This window comes from Gymnoscopelus microlampas (genome assembly GCF_963454915.1).
Source record: "Gymnoscopelus microlampas genome assembly, chromosome: 10".
Classification (NCBI taxonomy): Eukaryota; Metazoa; Chordata; class Actinopteri; order Myctophiformes; family Myctophidae; genus Gymnoscopelus; species Gymnoscopelus microlampas.
The window spans coordinates 13,693,030-13,709,720 of record NC_139947.1 but is presented as its reverse complement, the minus strand read 5'-3'; the positions used below and the strand labels follow the sequence as shown (position 1 = coordinate 13,709,720).

Genomic DNA, 16,691 nt, shown 5'->3' with positions numbered 1-16,691 from the left:
CTACAATTATTTGAAAACTTAGTTTCTAGTTACTTTGTAGATTTTGATTATTATTACAAAACATACATTAACCACTTCACATTTCGGCCATTTGAAAACAGCAGATCTACAAGCTGTGAGCTTGTGTTTGCTATTTTCGAAAGATTTGTTATACATTTGAAAAATTGTGAAATAGGACATTCTGCATAATTAGTACTTTCCACACACAGTTAATGGGCTTTATCGTCAGGTCCCACAGGACTAGGTTTATATACTATCAAATACACAGTTAATGGGGTTTATTGTCACTATAGGTCCCAGGACTATAGGTTTATATACTATCAAATACAGTTAATGGGTTTTATTGTCACTAAGTCCCAGGACTAGGTTTTTTTTATTTATGCAAAATCCTCCTATGCTTTATGTTCCCATTCTGTAATCTTTATAGAACAAGGCTACTGCTCATCAACAATGTGTGTTGAATAAGAGAGCCATGTGGTGTAAAGTTAAAAAAAATATATCTTTGATTTAGTATGCTCATATTAGCCCTTAGCTACAATCTGAACAAATAATGAATGGCACACAATAGGACACATCTGGTCTATTTATCCTCATATGCTAATCTACTGCACCTCAACACCAGGTGGAGTAAATTGTGTTTTGGTCGTCAAGCTTCCATTACACAGCAATGGACAAGCAAATTAATTTTGAGCAGGGTTTTAAGATTGAATCCTGTAGGCCCTCCATGTGTCTCCCCTGGGATGGCTCCCTCTCATCTTTCCTTCTGTCACAGTCTGACTGACCATGAAGGAATAAATATAACAACTCTGTTGAGTGGAAACCTCATATGTCCAAAACTGTCACTTTTGAGGATTCAAATTGTGGATCTGCTACTTTTGATGCTTTTGTGTGACACTGTAGTATGATCAAGTAGGGCATTCATTTAAGAAAAAATACAAAAAGTTAGAATATGGAGATAATAGGTTTCTGTCCAACAGCAACAATAAGCAAATGAACTGCTCTCTAAATTGATTTCTTTCTTTTTTTTAATATCTTGTTTTCCTTTCTGCAACACAGTGACCCACCACTGGGGGCAACAGCACCACAGCACAATCAGCAGTTGTGTCCTGCAAGGCAACCTGCACAGAACACGCTCATCATGTAAGTTCTTCATTGGCCAAATTTCATGCATCATAATTTAAGACATGCTGGTTTTCTCTGGCAGACAACAAGAGAATCACAGTTTCGGTATATTTATATCATTGTCACTTCTAGCGAGCCTAGTTAACACACTATAAGAAAGCAATTCCCTAACTCCTGTTTCCATGGAGATACATTTTCATGGGAGAAAAGAGTTGCACACTACTGACCACTGCTGACTTAGGATCAGCATGGCATTCATTATCAATGAATGAATGACAGTATGAATGAATGACAATAACCACTGCTCTATATCAAGTATTTATGATAGAAACAAGTTGCATCACTGGCAGTTAGATGACAGGTTATTTTAGGTTATTTTAAAGGCTGATTAGTTTTTTCCAGTGCCAGTGATTCAAAATCATTCCATTGGTATTTGGATGTTATTATTTTACCATACTTTAAAATGGCAAATATTCAATATTTTCCCCAATAGCAGAAACAAACATGAAAAAACAACAACATGAAAGCTATGTTTGCCTCTCCTTCAAATCTGCATACCAGTTCATTCATGCATTATTCATTTGAGAAGACAGAAAAATATCAGTAGAGTAGCCTACCATACATGAGCCATTAAAAAGTAATCCATTACAAGTAAAATGATTACAAATACCATTACTTTTCAAAGATCTTTTAGTTAAGTGCCATTCTATCCAAATCCCAAAGCAGATATATTTCTCAGGTTTGGTGTCCTATTTGGTTGTTTTGCCTGCATGTTTCTGTTTAAAAGACCTGCAAATGATAGCAAGGTGTGCCAGAATTGTACGTTTTGCTTCTGTGTAGGGGATGCTGCACTGTGCCAAAGCCCTATAATCATGTGCAATATAATTATTACACACCACATTGGTCATCACGGACAGGACCTTACAGTCCACTAAAATACTGATGCAAAACACCTCCTATAGGAAAACCCCCTGTGATTAACTGACTGTTGGGCAGACTTATATTAGTTCAGATGAAATTCAAGATATCGATGAGGGTTCTGGAACCAGTTAATTAAGGCAGGTGGTTAATTATATGCTATACCAACATTATCTCAAGGGATGGCTGCGGATGCTTTTCTCCCCTTCTGCATCACCCGTAAACACTTAGCCCTAACAGCCATTTTAGATCTCCCTTTGCATGTTATGTGGGTAGAAAACCAGAGGCAGAGAGCAGGGAGAACAGGAGGAACACAGGGTGTTAAACATGAAGGAGTAGTGGTGGATTCCTCAATAATTTCCCCCGTGCTTCCACTGGAAACCCCTCTATTTTTTTTCCTGCAGTGGTTGAAAAATGCGTGACGCCTTTATGGCAGTGCAAAATGGGGGAGGGGTAGAGGAGACAATCACACAAGAGAGAGAGAGAGAGAGAGCAGAGAGAGAGAGAGCAAAGAGGAGAGGAGAAGAGGGAGCATCTTTCGCAGTCATCCAGGGTATCGGAGGCTACGGTGATTGGCTGAGGAATCGTATGACATCACTGCCACTCGAGGGGGAGCTCTGAGGATGCGATGCTGATCTGGGAGGCTGCACACTGAAGAACTGAGCCGTTTCGCAGCCTCACTTTGGGAACCGGGTACCTTTCTGCAGAATAATCTAACATAGGGGTGATATTCTATATTCCACCCCCCCTACACACACACACACACACACACACACACACACACACACAGCGGTATCACGTTTTTTCAACGTCCTGTCCTTGTTGACTCCGCTTCTCTCTCTCAGTGACAGCCATGAACTATTTACGCCGGCGTCTTTCTGACAGCACCTTCATCTCCAACCTGCCCAATGGCTACATGACAGACCTCCAGAGGTCTGACCCCACTCAGCCTCCTGCGCCCGCTGCTGCTGCTGCTACTGCCGCCTCTTCCGGTCCGGCCAAGTCTCCCACGGCGGCCGGGCCTCCCGCTACTTCCCCAGCTGCCGAGAGGAAGCCCCAACCGCCACCTCAGTCCCAGTCCGCCGGGGTGGGCTTCTTCAGCTCCTTCTCCAACGTGGTCAAACAGACCGCTGCCTCAGCAGGTTTGGTGGAGCAGACCCAAGTCACGACGCCGAAGAAGTTCAAGACTCTCCTTGTCATTGACGAGCCACAGCAAGAATGGTGAGGCGACATGCTGCTTTCCACTCAGTCGTGTATACGCGCGTGTGTGGCTTGAATAATTCATAGGTTCACTGTAAAACCCTGAGTGTTCAATTAACTCTGAGAGCGTGCTTGTGACCAAATGAACCCTTTTACGGCCTTTCCTTGTGATGCATGTTAACCCCCCATGCTTCAGTGTAATGTGTGTGAGATATATTATAGTGCTGTGCATGTAGTTAATGGTTTAACGCGAACCCCAGCAGCATCAATATTCTGGGGGGAACATTAGACAAAAATAGGTGATCTACAAGCTCACGACGCGCCGCGTCGTGATCTTGTAGATCGGCTGTTGTTTTTAGGCAAAGAGATTTGGTGTAGACAGAAAAAAGCGGTCCATGTACAGACCCAACTCAGGTCCAGTTTAGAAACACAACACACAGGTATGGAATAGATCGATTCTCAGCAGTAATTACATTACAGCAAGATGGAAGATTTTCACGGACGTCCATTCTCTCTGCATGGGCAGCTGCTGATATTTTGTTGAGTTAATTGTCTGATATAATCGTTAACAGGAAAGCTTGTCTTTTGCCAGTTTGTGGGCGATTTTGTCGAAAACAATTTGCTTCAGCTGCGTTTCATTGCCAATACATTGATCCGTGTCTGGCTACAGATTTATGACAAGACACATTGACTTGTTTTTAAATGAACTCAGTTAATTAAAATGGAATCGTCAGATGAGGGTTTCCCCCTCACAACTCTGAATCATTCGAGAAAGAAACGCATTATTAATATTCAACAGGCTGCAAGCAACAGGGAAAGGCACTTGTCTTGTCTTGTTACAGTACAGTTTATAGTAGGCCGGGGACTGCAGTGGTTTCATATTTCATGGATGGGGGTTTCCCCCCTCTCACCGATAGCATGCAGGTCACATGACCCACACAGGGAACTGCAGCACATGATGGCTCCTTTAGTGATCATAATAACAGCCAATACGTAGAGTTATCAAAGGAAATAAAGGAGGAAATTCAATAATGGTGTTGTCTGAAGGTCAAACTAAGGCCGCTCCAAATAGCCAGATGTCAGCTTCTTGGCAGGTGGATCGCAGCAGGTTTACACGGACCACTAATACCCTAGCCTCGGTATCCAGGCTATTATTTTGTGGTTCTCAACCTGTGGGTCGGGACCCCCAGGGGGTCCCCATGTAATTTTTTGGGGGGTGTCCACAGATGACAGTGAAGTGACAATTTAAGGACTTTTAATACCTAATACCTAAAAAAAATAAAATAAAGATACAAATAAAATAAATTAAATGAAAAAAAGACGATTTGCTGCATCAAAAGTAATCAACAAAATATACAACTTGTCAAACATTGGCCAAATTGTCAAATGAAATAATATAAGAAAGAGGCAAAAAACATGTGAAAAATAGCTGATCTACAAGCTCCCGTTATGAGCTTGTAGATCAGCTATTTTTCACAATATTTATTTGTGGAACCGAGTCAAACTAAATGTAATGCCTCAACTCCTAATTCCAAGTGCTTTTCAGGGTGGGGTGTCCCCAGTTCAAATATGATTATTTTGGGGTGTCCCCAGTTCAAATATGATTATTTTGGGGTGTCCCCAGTTCAAATATGATTATTTCGGGCGGTCACGGCCTGAAAAGGTTGAGAACCACTGCCCTAACGTCCCTGTTGTGGGCATGTCATAACAGGCAAACATTCTGCCAACAATGGCAGATCTACAAGCTGACATTGTGGCGCGTTGTGAGCTTGTAGATCAGCTATTTTTCGGGGGAAGAGATTTGGTGTAGGCGGGGAAGAAAAGGAGGGGGCCAACTATAGTGCCCTGAGGGACCCTTGTCATTGATGTATAGGGTTTAAGTGGATAACGGATTTGGCTGTCATTCACCTTTGAGTTCTTAGAGGTAGACTAAAGCAATTAAGCACCTTTTCAGACCGCACTCCTTTCACCTCCTTTCGGGTTTGTTTTAGATCTCTTTTAGCCTGCTTGAACTATTCCTCCAAGAGTGCAGTACATAGCATTAAACGATTATTTCATAATACTGATCACTAATATCACTGTTACTGTTACAACCAAGGACCCCTAAATTGATATACATTTGGCCGCGGACCCCCATCTGAAAATGTTTTGTGCCAGGGACCCCCAGAAGCAAAGATTTGAGTTAAAATGTATGTAATGCATTGTAAATATATTAAAAGATTTGCACACATTTTCAAGATTTTTCAAAAATAGCAGATCTACAAGCTCATAGCGCGGCACTCGGTGCTGCGCTATGAGCTTGTAGATCTGCTATTTTTGAATAGCCAAAGCTAAGTGGTTAAAAATGATTGTGACGCTATGTGAACTAATTTAGCTGGGGACCCCCTGGTACCTCCCCAAGGACCACTGGTTGACAACCACTGCCATGAAGCAGTACAAATTCTTAAAACAAACCAAAAAAACATTACACCCAGTCCCACAATTTATAAATATCATTTTACACCTACAGTAGTCTCACATAGCTGGACTTTCAGAGGTCTCCGCCTACTGAGACGTCTGGTGACTAATTCTGGAATTCTAATTCCAACGGTGTAAAGTAACTAAGTACATTTACTCAAGTACTGTACTAGTACTGTACAAGTACAATGTGTCACATTGTGAGCTTGTGGATCTGCTATTTTCAAACGATTGCTATACATTTTATACGATACGATACGATACGATACGATACGATACGATAATACTTTATTGTCAGTTCACACTGAAATTTGTCTTGCGACCCAGCAGCCATGTATGCAACAATAGACAGTTCACACATTTGACATGACACAAGAAAAACAAAACACAATACAGATACATACATAAAGACATACAAAGACAAGAGCAATGTCCACCTCTCAGCCTACCCTTGGCCTATAAATCTTGATTAAGCCTTAGTGTCGTCTGATGGACAAAGGACCTCTTCAGTTTGACCTTATTGTATGTAGGAACACCGTATCTCCTTCCTGAAGGCAGCAACCTATATTATCCATACAAAGCATGGCTAGTGTTTGAAGTGATATTCCTTGCCAACCTTATCATACTATCATTATACGTAGTTGTATAGAGCCTCTGAAGTGGCTGTCCAACAATCTTTGAACAAATGTTCAGTTGCTGCAGCAGTTGTGACTTTAAGGCTACAGACAGGCATCCATACCAGGTGGTACTACAGTACTGAAGAACACTCATTATAACAGAAGTGAAAAACAAAAGAAGAATCTGTCTACTAGCACCAAAAGATCTCAAACGGCGAAGGAAATAGACTCTTTGCTTTGTCTTCTTACCCACTGATTCAATCTGTTCTTTCCATGACAGAAGGTGGTCAATTACTACTCCTAGGTATATATACGAACATACCTGGTTGATCTGTTCACTATGAATAGTTATGGGGGATCTGTGTATCTCTAGTGGGGCACCAAAAACAATCTCCTCTGTCTTTTTTGTGTTACTGATAAGAGCGTTGTTATCGCTCCACTCCACCACCTTATTTACTCTGTGTTGGTGCAGTCCAGGATCACTGGAACTATCCAACAGGGAAACACATTTGAAAACTTGTGAAATGGGGACATTCTGCATAATGAGTACTTTCTACTTTTGGTACTTTAAGTACATTTTGATACCAATACTTTTGTACTTTCACTCAAGTACATTTTGAATTCCGGACTTCTATTATTAGTATAAAGAGTATTTCTACATTGCGGTATTGATACTTTTACTTAAGTAAACATTTGAGTGTTTTTTCCAACACTGCCCAGTCCCACAATGTATAAATAACATTTAACACTTACAGTACAGTCAATAAACTTGGTGGAAATAATGAGACATTTAAGAAATAACAGCATCACAGAACCAAGGCGAAGACCTTAGATTTCCCCACACGTATCAGTATAGAGCCAGAGATCCCTCATCGTCTGGCTGCTCGAGACAATTTTACACCCTGTAGGCTTAGGGGATGACAAGTATAAAATTCTGTCTGTCTCTGACAATTTCTTTTTTTTCCTTACCCAGCTGAATTTTTTATTATTCGCCGGAATAATACAGCTTGGTGTTAAAGGAGAAACCGTTTAAGAAATCTATAGCAAAGAAGTACAGGCGCTTCAACTTATTTCCCTCTGGGTGGTTGGTCGTGGGTGGTGATTCTCAGAATTATTTTGTTAAAGAGAATATCTTTTCAGTCAGGAACACTCACGCCAAAATATATTTAACCATTTACTGCATCAAATGGAATGCAGTTAAACTTGGCGTTAATAGCTCCGCTCTCTCGGGGATGTTCCCTGAATTTTGCCCAAGCAGCGTGCTAAGAAACGCTACGCAAAACCCCCATAGGAATACAATAGCGGGCCTAAGCAATGTATTGACATATTCGCTTGAATCAGCAGGCATAAGATCACAAGTATTTTGAGGCTATATGCCAGACTCTGATCAAAAGGTGGAGACTGGGGTGGAGGATGCAGCTAAGCAGCAGTGGATGTGAAGCAGGCAGCAAGAGAAGCAGACATCTAGCGAATGCAAAGCCGTATTTAAAGGAACCTCTCTGTCAAGAGCGTGAGCTCTGATTGCAGTATATGAAAGTGTGACGTAATGACCATGCAGAGCTGTGAATGTAGAATAGAAAGCTAGGCCGATTGTTTACAATCAGCTGACTGACAGCCCATTACAGCTGAGGCGTGCAAGACTCCCTTTATTAACCCATTAAGACTTGTATATCTATTTTTGAATAGCCGACGCTAAAATCTAAATTGACACAGATGCTTTCCCGGTTTTAATGTGAGTACTGAAGACTGATGTCATTTTGGTTTGTATAATATAAGATGCTCAAGACAACAAAATCTATATTTTATATCTTCAAGTAACCACTTGAACCCCAGCATCCATATTCTGGAGGGGGGGGTAAAATTATCCAAAAATAGCAGACCTGCAAGCTCACAACGCGGCGCATTGTGACGAGCTGTGACCTTGTAGATCGGCTATTTTTGGCAAGGAGATTTGGCGTAGAGACAAAAATGTGGTCCAAAGTACAGAGCCAACTCAGGTCCAGTTCAGAGGGTACAAGTGGTTAAAGCAGCACTATGTAACTTCCTCTTCTACCCAGGATTTGAACCCGGTTTCCTGCGCAATCGCTGACAATTTTTACCGGGAAACGTTGGCCGATGGCTCAAGGCTCCAAAAAGTAGACAGATCCACAAATACACTTTTGGGGTATTTATTTACCTCCAAAAGATTAACAGTGCAAGCCTGCGACAAAATAAAAAACATGAATAATAAAACTGGTCAAAAGCAAAGTTCCAAAAATAGGAAATAAGGAATAACCACTTGAAGACTAAACTAAGGAAAAACAACAAACCAAGATTTAAGAAACTGAAACACAGGAAATGCTCTTTCTGTCTGGCTGCTCTCCCCTGGTATGTCACCTTCTAGTCCAAGCAAAACTGAACTCAACCTCAATCACATGTAGCATACATGCTTTTTAAGCAGGTGAGGCAAACCATACCAGTAATCATTAATTGGTAGCTCATTAACTACTAACTAAGGCCCATGAGTTATCTTACACAATTACTCTTAATGATAAAGGAATTTCCAAACCGATTCAACTATATTTCACAGGCGCAATTCATTCACACATTATTGAAATAAGACAAAACATGATACAAACATCTTACACCCCTCCTCCTCTGCAGTGCTTGGCACCTTCCCAATTATCAACAGGATTGCCAGCACTGCAGAGGAGAGACAGGTGACCAACCAATAATTAAACTTCTTCACATAGGGTCAATAAATAAACATGTTAAAAACCCTTTTAGTCCTTGTGTGAAATGTCAGATGTACACTTTAAAGAAAACATGCAACACAACACTATTAAACCCACACTTCCCAGCCGGCTTGATGGTGATTGGTATCGGAAGCAGCTGTGTAGTGTATGTGCATGCAAAGTAAATGTCACGGGCATGGCCTGCCCGTGACATTTAGCATTGAGCTATGCCTGCCTGCTTGCTCAGCGGATAAATTGAATCTTGACATTCAGGTCAAAATTCGTGTCAGATCCTGTGTCTAGGTGAGACATGACCTTTGACAAGATTTAAATGTCTCAATAGAAGAGCTGGGAGACAAAATACAACGACCCCAATTGTATAAGTTATATTGTATTAACATACTGTACTCTACCATACAGATTGGACAAAATTACATTTCTTTCATTAAAAAAAAGTTACATTGTGCCGCTTTAACGTCAATTGCCTCTCAAAGCTAGAAACTAGACACCTGGGACTTAAATGTATTATACCAACTGAATACAATACGTGCATACTGTAGAGACAGACCTTATGGACCAGGAATATTTTTTTAAATGTTCCTTTTAACTTACCTTTTAATCTTAATGAGCTTGATTAATTCATTTGAAGACAGATGTACGCTGATCCAGAGAGAATCCACCCAGAAAAGACATCCTTCCGTTCCTGGGGTAAAAGAATAACATAGCTCAGAGCTAAATTTGGTTGTAGACTCCAGTTAAATTAAGACCTGAGGCCGATTCTACAACTTCCCTCTAAATCAGTAGTTCTCACACTGTCAAGATTGTTCTAAAATTTTGAAAAATATCAGATGTACACGCTCGCAGTGTGGCATGAAGTGACGCACTGTGAGCTTGTATATCTGCTATTTTTGAATAGCCAACGCAAAAAACAAAAATGACGCAGAAGCTTTCCGGGTTTTAATGGGTTAACCACTTTAACCCTGACTTCCCTATTTTGGGCATGATATTATAAGCCAATTTTTTTATATTTTGTAAACATTTCAAAAATAGTGAATATAGCAGAACTACAAGGTCACTATGCCTCACATTCTGGCGTGTTGTGAGCTTGTAGATCGGCTATTTTCCGTATTCATCGTAATGTATACTGTATTTAGGGCTTATGATTAAGAGCTTTCCAGACAGTATCCCAACATGCTGCAGAGAATGAAAGAATATACTCTGATTTAGACGTCTACTGGGTGTAATATGTTTTTGTCTTTCTTTTCTCAATATATGAACTAACCTAATTTGAAGAACAAGATCTAATTTATTTGTTACACCATAGATCACAGACTCATTCTCTTGGGTCAGTTTGTAAACACTGCAGATGGCACAGAGAATCTGCCTCAGGGACCATCTGTGCTGAACGACAATGACACAGCGCATGTTAATGTGCTGCTCTTCTCCATACTTGGAGGATGAGGCATCGTTTTGTGTAAATGCAAGTTGAAATCTCCACTCAAGTGAACAACGCAAACACGGAAAGGTATATAGAAGGAAATAAGCAACAGATGAAAGAGGCAATTAAAACAATGAAAAGGTCTCGATATAAAAGTACGTTTTCAGAAGTGAAGGCGACACTGACTATGCCATTATATGTAAATATTCCACATTATTCGAATGTCTCTTTAGAGGAAATTCATATTCACATTAATGTGCTCTGTAACCGCAACTAAAAAGGCTAGCCTAATTAAGGCGGCTCAGCCATGCTAAGTGCACTTTCCATGTTTTGTGAGGAGGGCTAATGGCAACCCGATCAATGCTAATAAGATCTGACCCCATGTCAGGTGGAACGATGCCAAGTCTATGACTATATGCACTAATTTTCATAAGAGGGATCAGGGGAATAAGGACATAAAATATGTATTATATCCAATCCAAGATGTGAGCGTTTATTTGTTTTTTCGTTTTTCTCGTAAATTAACATTTCATAATAAATGACTCATTTCTTTATTACCGAGTATTAATTCAACCATCATGAAACCACTTAAGTGATATTTGGCTCAGAATCGATCTCTATCCCGTATTAATCCATACCCAGCGATGTGTGCCCCAAGTTACTATAGTACGAGCAGGCTTGCCAAAAATGTGAATAAACCGCTTACGTTTGGGGAAATGGCAAAATCGGCTTTGACCGTTCCTGTCAACACCAGTGATCAATGCCCACGTGCAATTTCAGACTAACTGGCCAACCCAGAAAAATGGATACAGACAGAAGGACAATGGTTTTTCGTTAGGATAATACCCATTCAGTCCAGGAACGCATCTGTGTCATTTTAGATGTCTTTGGCTATTCAAAAATAGCAGATGTACAAGCTCATAGCGTGGCACCAAGTGCCGCCCTATGAGCTTGTAGATCTGTTATTTTCTGAAAAATCGTGAACATTTGTGTAAATCTTTGAATATACAGTATATATTCAATTAAATTCAAACTTTATTCCAGACACACAGGGCTCCATAGAGTACATACAAATATCACACAACAAATACATAACAAAACATAAAAAAACACATAAAATACATACATATAGGCTGACTCTCCAGTGTTTACGCAGCCTGGACGAGTACCGGAGACAGCTCTTCCCAGGATTGACTATATCCTCAATAATACTGTTCCGGGACTCATCGGCGAGACATGAATCCATACATAGAGTGTCTTAAGAGAGCCTCACAAGTGTGGATTCCACATGTTACAAACAAGTGACTGGCACTATGCCATCTAGGGACCTTAGTAGTATCCTCAGGGCATCATTGTAGGCCACTTTAAGCCTCATGCATGCTACCTTACTTATGTGTGCACCACAAGACTAACTGGCCATGCAACCCAGAAAAATGGATACAGACAGAAGGAGAGATGGACAAGGGTTTGTTAGGATAATACCCATTCGCTTAAGACCTGGAACGCATTCTGTGTGTAATTTTTTGATTTCTTTGGGCTATTCAAAAATAGCAGATATACAAGCTCATTGCCGCGCTATGAGCTTGTAGATCTGCTATTTTTGAAAACTCATGAAAAGTTTTTTTTCTTTTTCCTTTTTTTTGGCAGACATTTGTAATCAAAATCTTTGCTTCTGGAGGTTCCTGGAACTAAATATTTTACAAATGTTCACTTTAAAAATATATGTAATCCAAGATTTTGCCTCGAATTTTCAAGATTTTTCAAAAATAGCAGATCTACAAGCTCTTAGGGTATTCGGTGCCACGCTACGAGCTTGTATTTCTGCTATTTTTGAATACCCAAATACATAAAAAATGACACTGGTGCTTTCCCGGTCTCAATGGGTTAAGGGAATGGGATCTCTAGTGTACAATTCTGCCTAGTTATTTCCCTCCTTGGTTCTTATTACTTGCATGTAGTCATTGGCTCGACCGGTGTCTCCATCCCAAAAATCCGCCTCCGTGTCTGAATATGTCTGTGCATCCATTTAGCATATCTCTGAAATATCACTGAGCATGTTATTAAGGGTTTCTCCTTGTTAGAAGTGTGGCGTATATATCCTACATTATGAGTCTGTCAGAGTGAACGAGTGGGGAGTTTTTCGTGTTTTACTACCTCAGTGACAGTGCCTTGAGACTCTTTATATTTTGGCTGTAGACCGAGGTCTATAATTCAGTGTTCTATAGCTCTTTGGCTTTCAACCGTTTTTAGCGGCACTAGCCGCTCTATACCTAATCTGAGTTCCCAGAAGTTTTCGCCGGCTCTGCGAGGAACTTCTGGGCCAGAGCCCTGGGATTTGTGGGCGGGATGTAATTTACGCTCTGAATCTGAGCGGACACGCCTCTTACCGGTCTGGAGCTGTGCAACTCGTCTAAAAAGTCCGACGAGAGGCAAACAGCAGTACACAACAATGGCGGCCGCAAATTCTCAAGGGGAAATTGCTTCCCGTCGATCCTATGTAGATGCAACACCCACTGCATGTGGATCCCGCCCCTTTTCTTCATTGGCTGTTGATTTGAATCACAACACAGTGGCCGCGCCCCCGCTGTCCAAACTCCGAGGCAATGCCTCCCAGACTACTCTATACCTGACTTTGTCCGTGTGCGTACGTCAACGTTCAGATTGGTCAGGTGCATCAACAAAGTGATTGGTCAAGCTTCACATGACACGTGGCTATAAACACATTATAAACACATATCGATGACAAAATGTATCAAAGGCGCCGCTACCTTCACACAGGGTGTGATTTTTTTAAACTCTGGACCACTAGCACGTTGGTTCTCAAAGTGTGGTCCGGGGACCCCCTGGGGTCCTTGGAGGGGTTCCAGGGGGTCCCCAACTAAATGTATTAATGTAGCGTCACAATCATTTTAACCAATTTAACCATGTTTTATATACTTTGGCTATTCAAAAATAGCAGATATACACGCTATGAGCTTGTAGATCTGCTATTTCTGAAGAATCTTGACGATTTGTGCAAATCTTTGAATATTTTTCTTTAAAAAAGCGAGTATTATTTACACATAATCTTTGCTTCTAGGGGTCCCTGGCACAAACTCATCTCAGATGGGGGTCTGTGACCGAATACATATCAATTTGGGGGTCTTTGACTTGAAAACGTTTTAGACCAATGCACTAACATATCGTCGCTGTCGGGCGGAAACCTTGTAAGTCCAAAACTGTTACTTTTCCGGAAATGGAAAAAAAAACCTGTGTTCCCATGGATCCCAATGTTGGATCCATTATTTACAAAAATAGCAGATCTACAAGCTCATAGCGCGGCACTCGGTGCCGCGCTATGAGCTTGTATATCTGCTATGTTTGAATAGCCAAAGAAATCTAAAGTGACACAGATGCGTTCCAGGTCTTTATGGGTTAATGCGTTCCATTGGTTCAATACTTATAAAACACACAGACACACTTAACCACTTTTAGATTGACTTTCAAAATGTAAAAAATAAATTAAAAAAATAGCAGATCTACAAGCTCACCACATTGCGACGTGTTATGTTGTATGCGACGCGTTGTGAGCGTTTAGTAAACAAGAGGGCATAACTCAGCTATTTCTATTTCATTCAAACATTTCTTATTCATATTTAACGGTAATGATCTTAAAGCCAGATTTATAGTTGTGCGCCGAATAAAGCAGTTCTACAAGCTCTCAATGTGTTGTGCTGCAACGCTTTGTGAGCTTATAGATTATTTCCTGTGTGTGACACCGCGTGCAACCAAGTATATTAAGCCCTTAACAGTCAATATCTCATTTCACACTACACCAATCAGTTCACAATCTTCGATGGACCTTTAATTGATATTATTTAAACGTATTTTGGAAACAAAACTTTGGAAACAAAAAAAAGGCACAATATATATTTTTTATACCCATGGACCACCTGTATTTATGACAGGGACCAGCAGTTAAGAAAGAGTGGTGCAGCTTATGTGGAGTATTCATTCATGAATATTACAGTTCTGTGAGCACTAACTCTGACATTTCTTATTTTATTATTCTTTATTTTACCGTAATTATTTTTACCAGTAATATTCCCACTTCAAAATCTCTTTTATCTTTTAAATATTACGGTAAGCGTTTCATGTTCAACCGTGGGAGTAGGAAAGCCCTTGCATAAAAGGATCCTTGTTGGAATACACAATGACTCGTACTGTTGTTGACACCGTTTCCGCTGACTGCCAGACAGATACCTTTAGTAATGTTATAGCAGCTCCTGTGATGTTAGCACTAGATGAAGGTTTTGGACGGAGGGATGTTTTATGGCCTTGTCTCATCGTGGGAGGGATGACGTCAGCACACACACACACTGCTGCTCATGGAAGCCAGGCTGACAACAACACTGGCCGCTGGCCCCTCCAGGACACTGGCCAATAGGCTCTATGCACAGAACGATATAGGAAAGAAATTGGGCCTCTTCCTCACTTCCTTCACAGCTGTTACCAATGATTCTAATGAAGGCTCTGTTCAATTTAGTGTAGTACAGTGGTTCTCAAACCTTTTAATTTCAAGGACCATCATAACTCTGATAGTGTACAAATGGAACCAATCGGTTCCATTTGTACACTCTCAGCGTTACAGACTCATAAGGCGCCATTTGGAACCCCCTCAAGGAACCATAAGGATCCCTGGACCACACTTTGAGACCCACTGGTGTAGCAGTGTTTCCAGTGAGCCAACAGTGAGCCCTGACTGTGTTTGACCTGAATGGAACAGAGCCTTCATTAGTATCATTGGTATTTGGTAATAGTGAAGGAATAGGCCCAATTTCTTTCCAATGTGGCTGCTGTGTCTGTGCATAGAGCCAATTTATTTTTTTAAAAGCTCTCCAGACTTATTATTACTAATAGCAAGGACTCCTCAGCCATGACTATTATCTGAGCTAGAACGAAAGCAACACGGCTCGTCACAAAGAGCAGCGATTATCAACCTTTTAATAGGTTTGATATGTATTTGGCCATACGGACCCCCGCTCGATGAAATGTTTAGTCTCTGGGACCCCAATCTACAGTACACTTTGAAATTCCCAAACTGGGGGTCCCCAAATACTTTTGGGGGGTCCCCAGATGATTAGCTTAATGTGCAACATTGATTTCCTCAGTCAACAGTAAACAAACCAACATACAGTATACGTGTAAACAGGGTATCTATCTGCACATTTATAAAATTACAATGAATTAAGACTTTTTCTATACCAAATTGGCCAAATTGTCAAATATTACGTAAGAAAGAGGTAAACATTGTGCAAGCCCACAATGCCTCGCAGTACGATGCGTTGTAGTTCGTCTATTTTCACAATATTTATCATGTGGAACCTAGTCAAACTAAATGTAATGCCTACAATTCCTCGTGCTCGTCAGGGTGGGGGGTCCCCGGTTCAGATATGATTATTTTGGGGGGTCCCCAGTTCAAATATAATTATTCTGGGGGGTCCCCAGTTCAAATATGATTATTATGAATATTTTAGGGGGTCCCCAGTTCAAATGTGATTATTTTGGGGGGTCCCCAGTTCAAATATGATTATTTTGGGGGGTCGCGGTCTGAAAGGTTTGGGAACCCTTGATTTGGACCCCCTGGTGGTCCCCAGACCCGACGTTGAGAACCGGTGACAAAGAGTATTATGCCCAGTCACACAGCTGTAGGGAGTGTAGCAATGTTGCTAAAAATATTAACTTTAACCGTGACATTAACTGGGGCGTCCATGGCCTAGTGGGTAAGGCGCGTCCCATTATATAGGCTCTGATGCAGCCTGACAGACAGCAGGTCGCGGGTTAGAGCCCGACGGACCTTTGCTCAACTCAACTCAAATTTTATTATAGAGAACATTTCAAATGACTGAAATCAACCAAAGTGCTATACAACACAGCAGGAGAAAACAACAAGGACACATACAACAAACACATGCATTAAGTTAAATATGCACAGCAAAAAATTGTGAGGTGGAATGTGGTCATGGAGTATCAGATTAGCTGTGCTCAAAAGCCGGAGAAAAAAATAATATGTGTTCAATAATGATTTAAAATTTTCTATGGACTGAGAGGCTCTTATATTAAATGGCAGGCTATTCCTTTGCTGCGTGTGATTCCCCGACCCTCTCCCCTGTTTCCTGTCATCTCTCCACTGTACTATAATTAAAGGGAGAAAAATTGCTCAGAAAATATCCACGATAAACCTTA

At 40.9% G+C, this 16,691-nt stretch overlaps 1 protein-coding gene across 1 annotated transcript in view; it reads left to right on the top strand.

The window, feature by feature from the left end:
* Positions 1 to 1,061: 1,061 nt before the first annotated feature.
* The window catches only part of syn2a (synapsin IIa), a gene marked incomplete at its 3' end in the record, with an annotated part of 34,372 nt that continues 18,742 nt past the window's right edge, over positions 1,062 to 16,691 (top strand). Inside the window, exons 1-2 of the mRNA XM_084068083.1 lie at positions 1,062 to 1,140; positions 2,886 to 3,261. Of these exons, the coding sequence (XP_083924209.1) occupies positions 2,894 to 3,261 (368 nt within the window). The 5' untranslated portion in view covers positions 1,062 to 1,140; positions 2,886 to 2,893. The remainder of the gene's footprint in view (positions 1,141 to 2,885; positions 3,262 to 16,691) is intronic.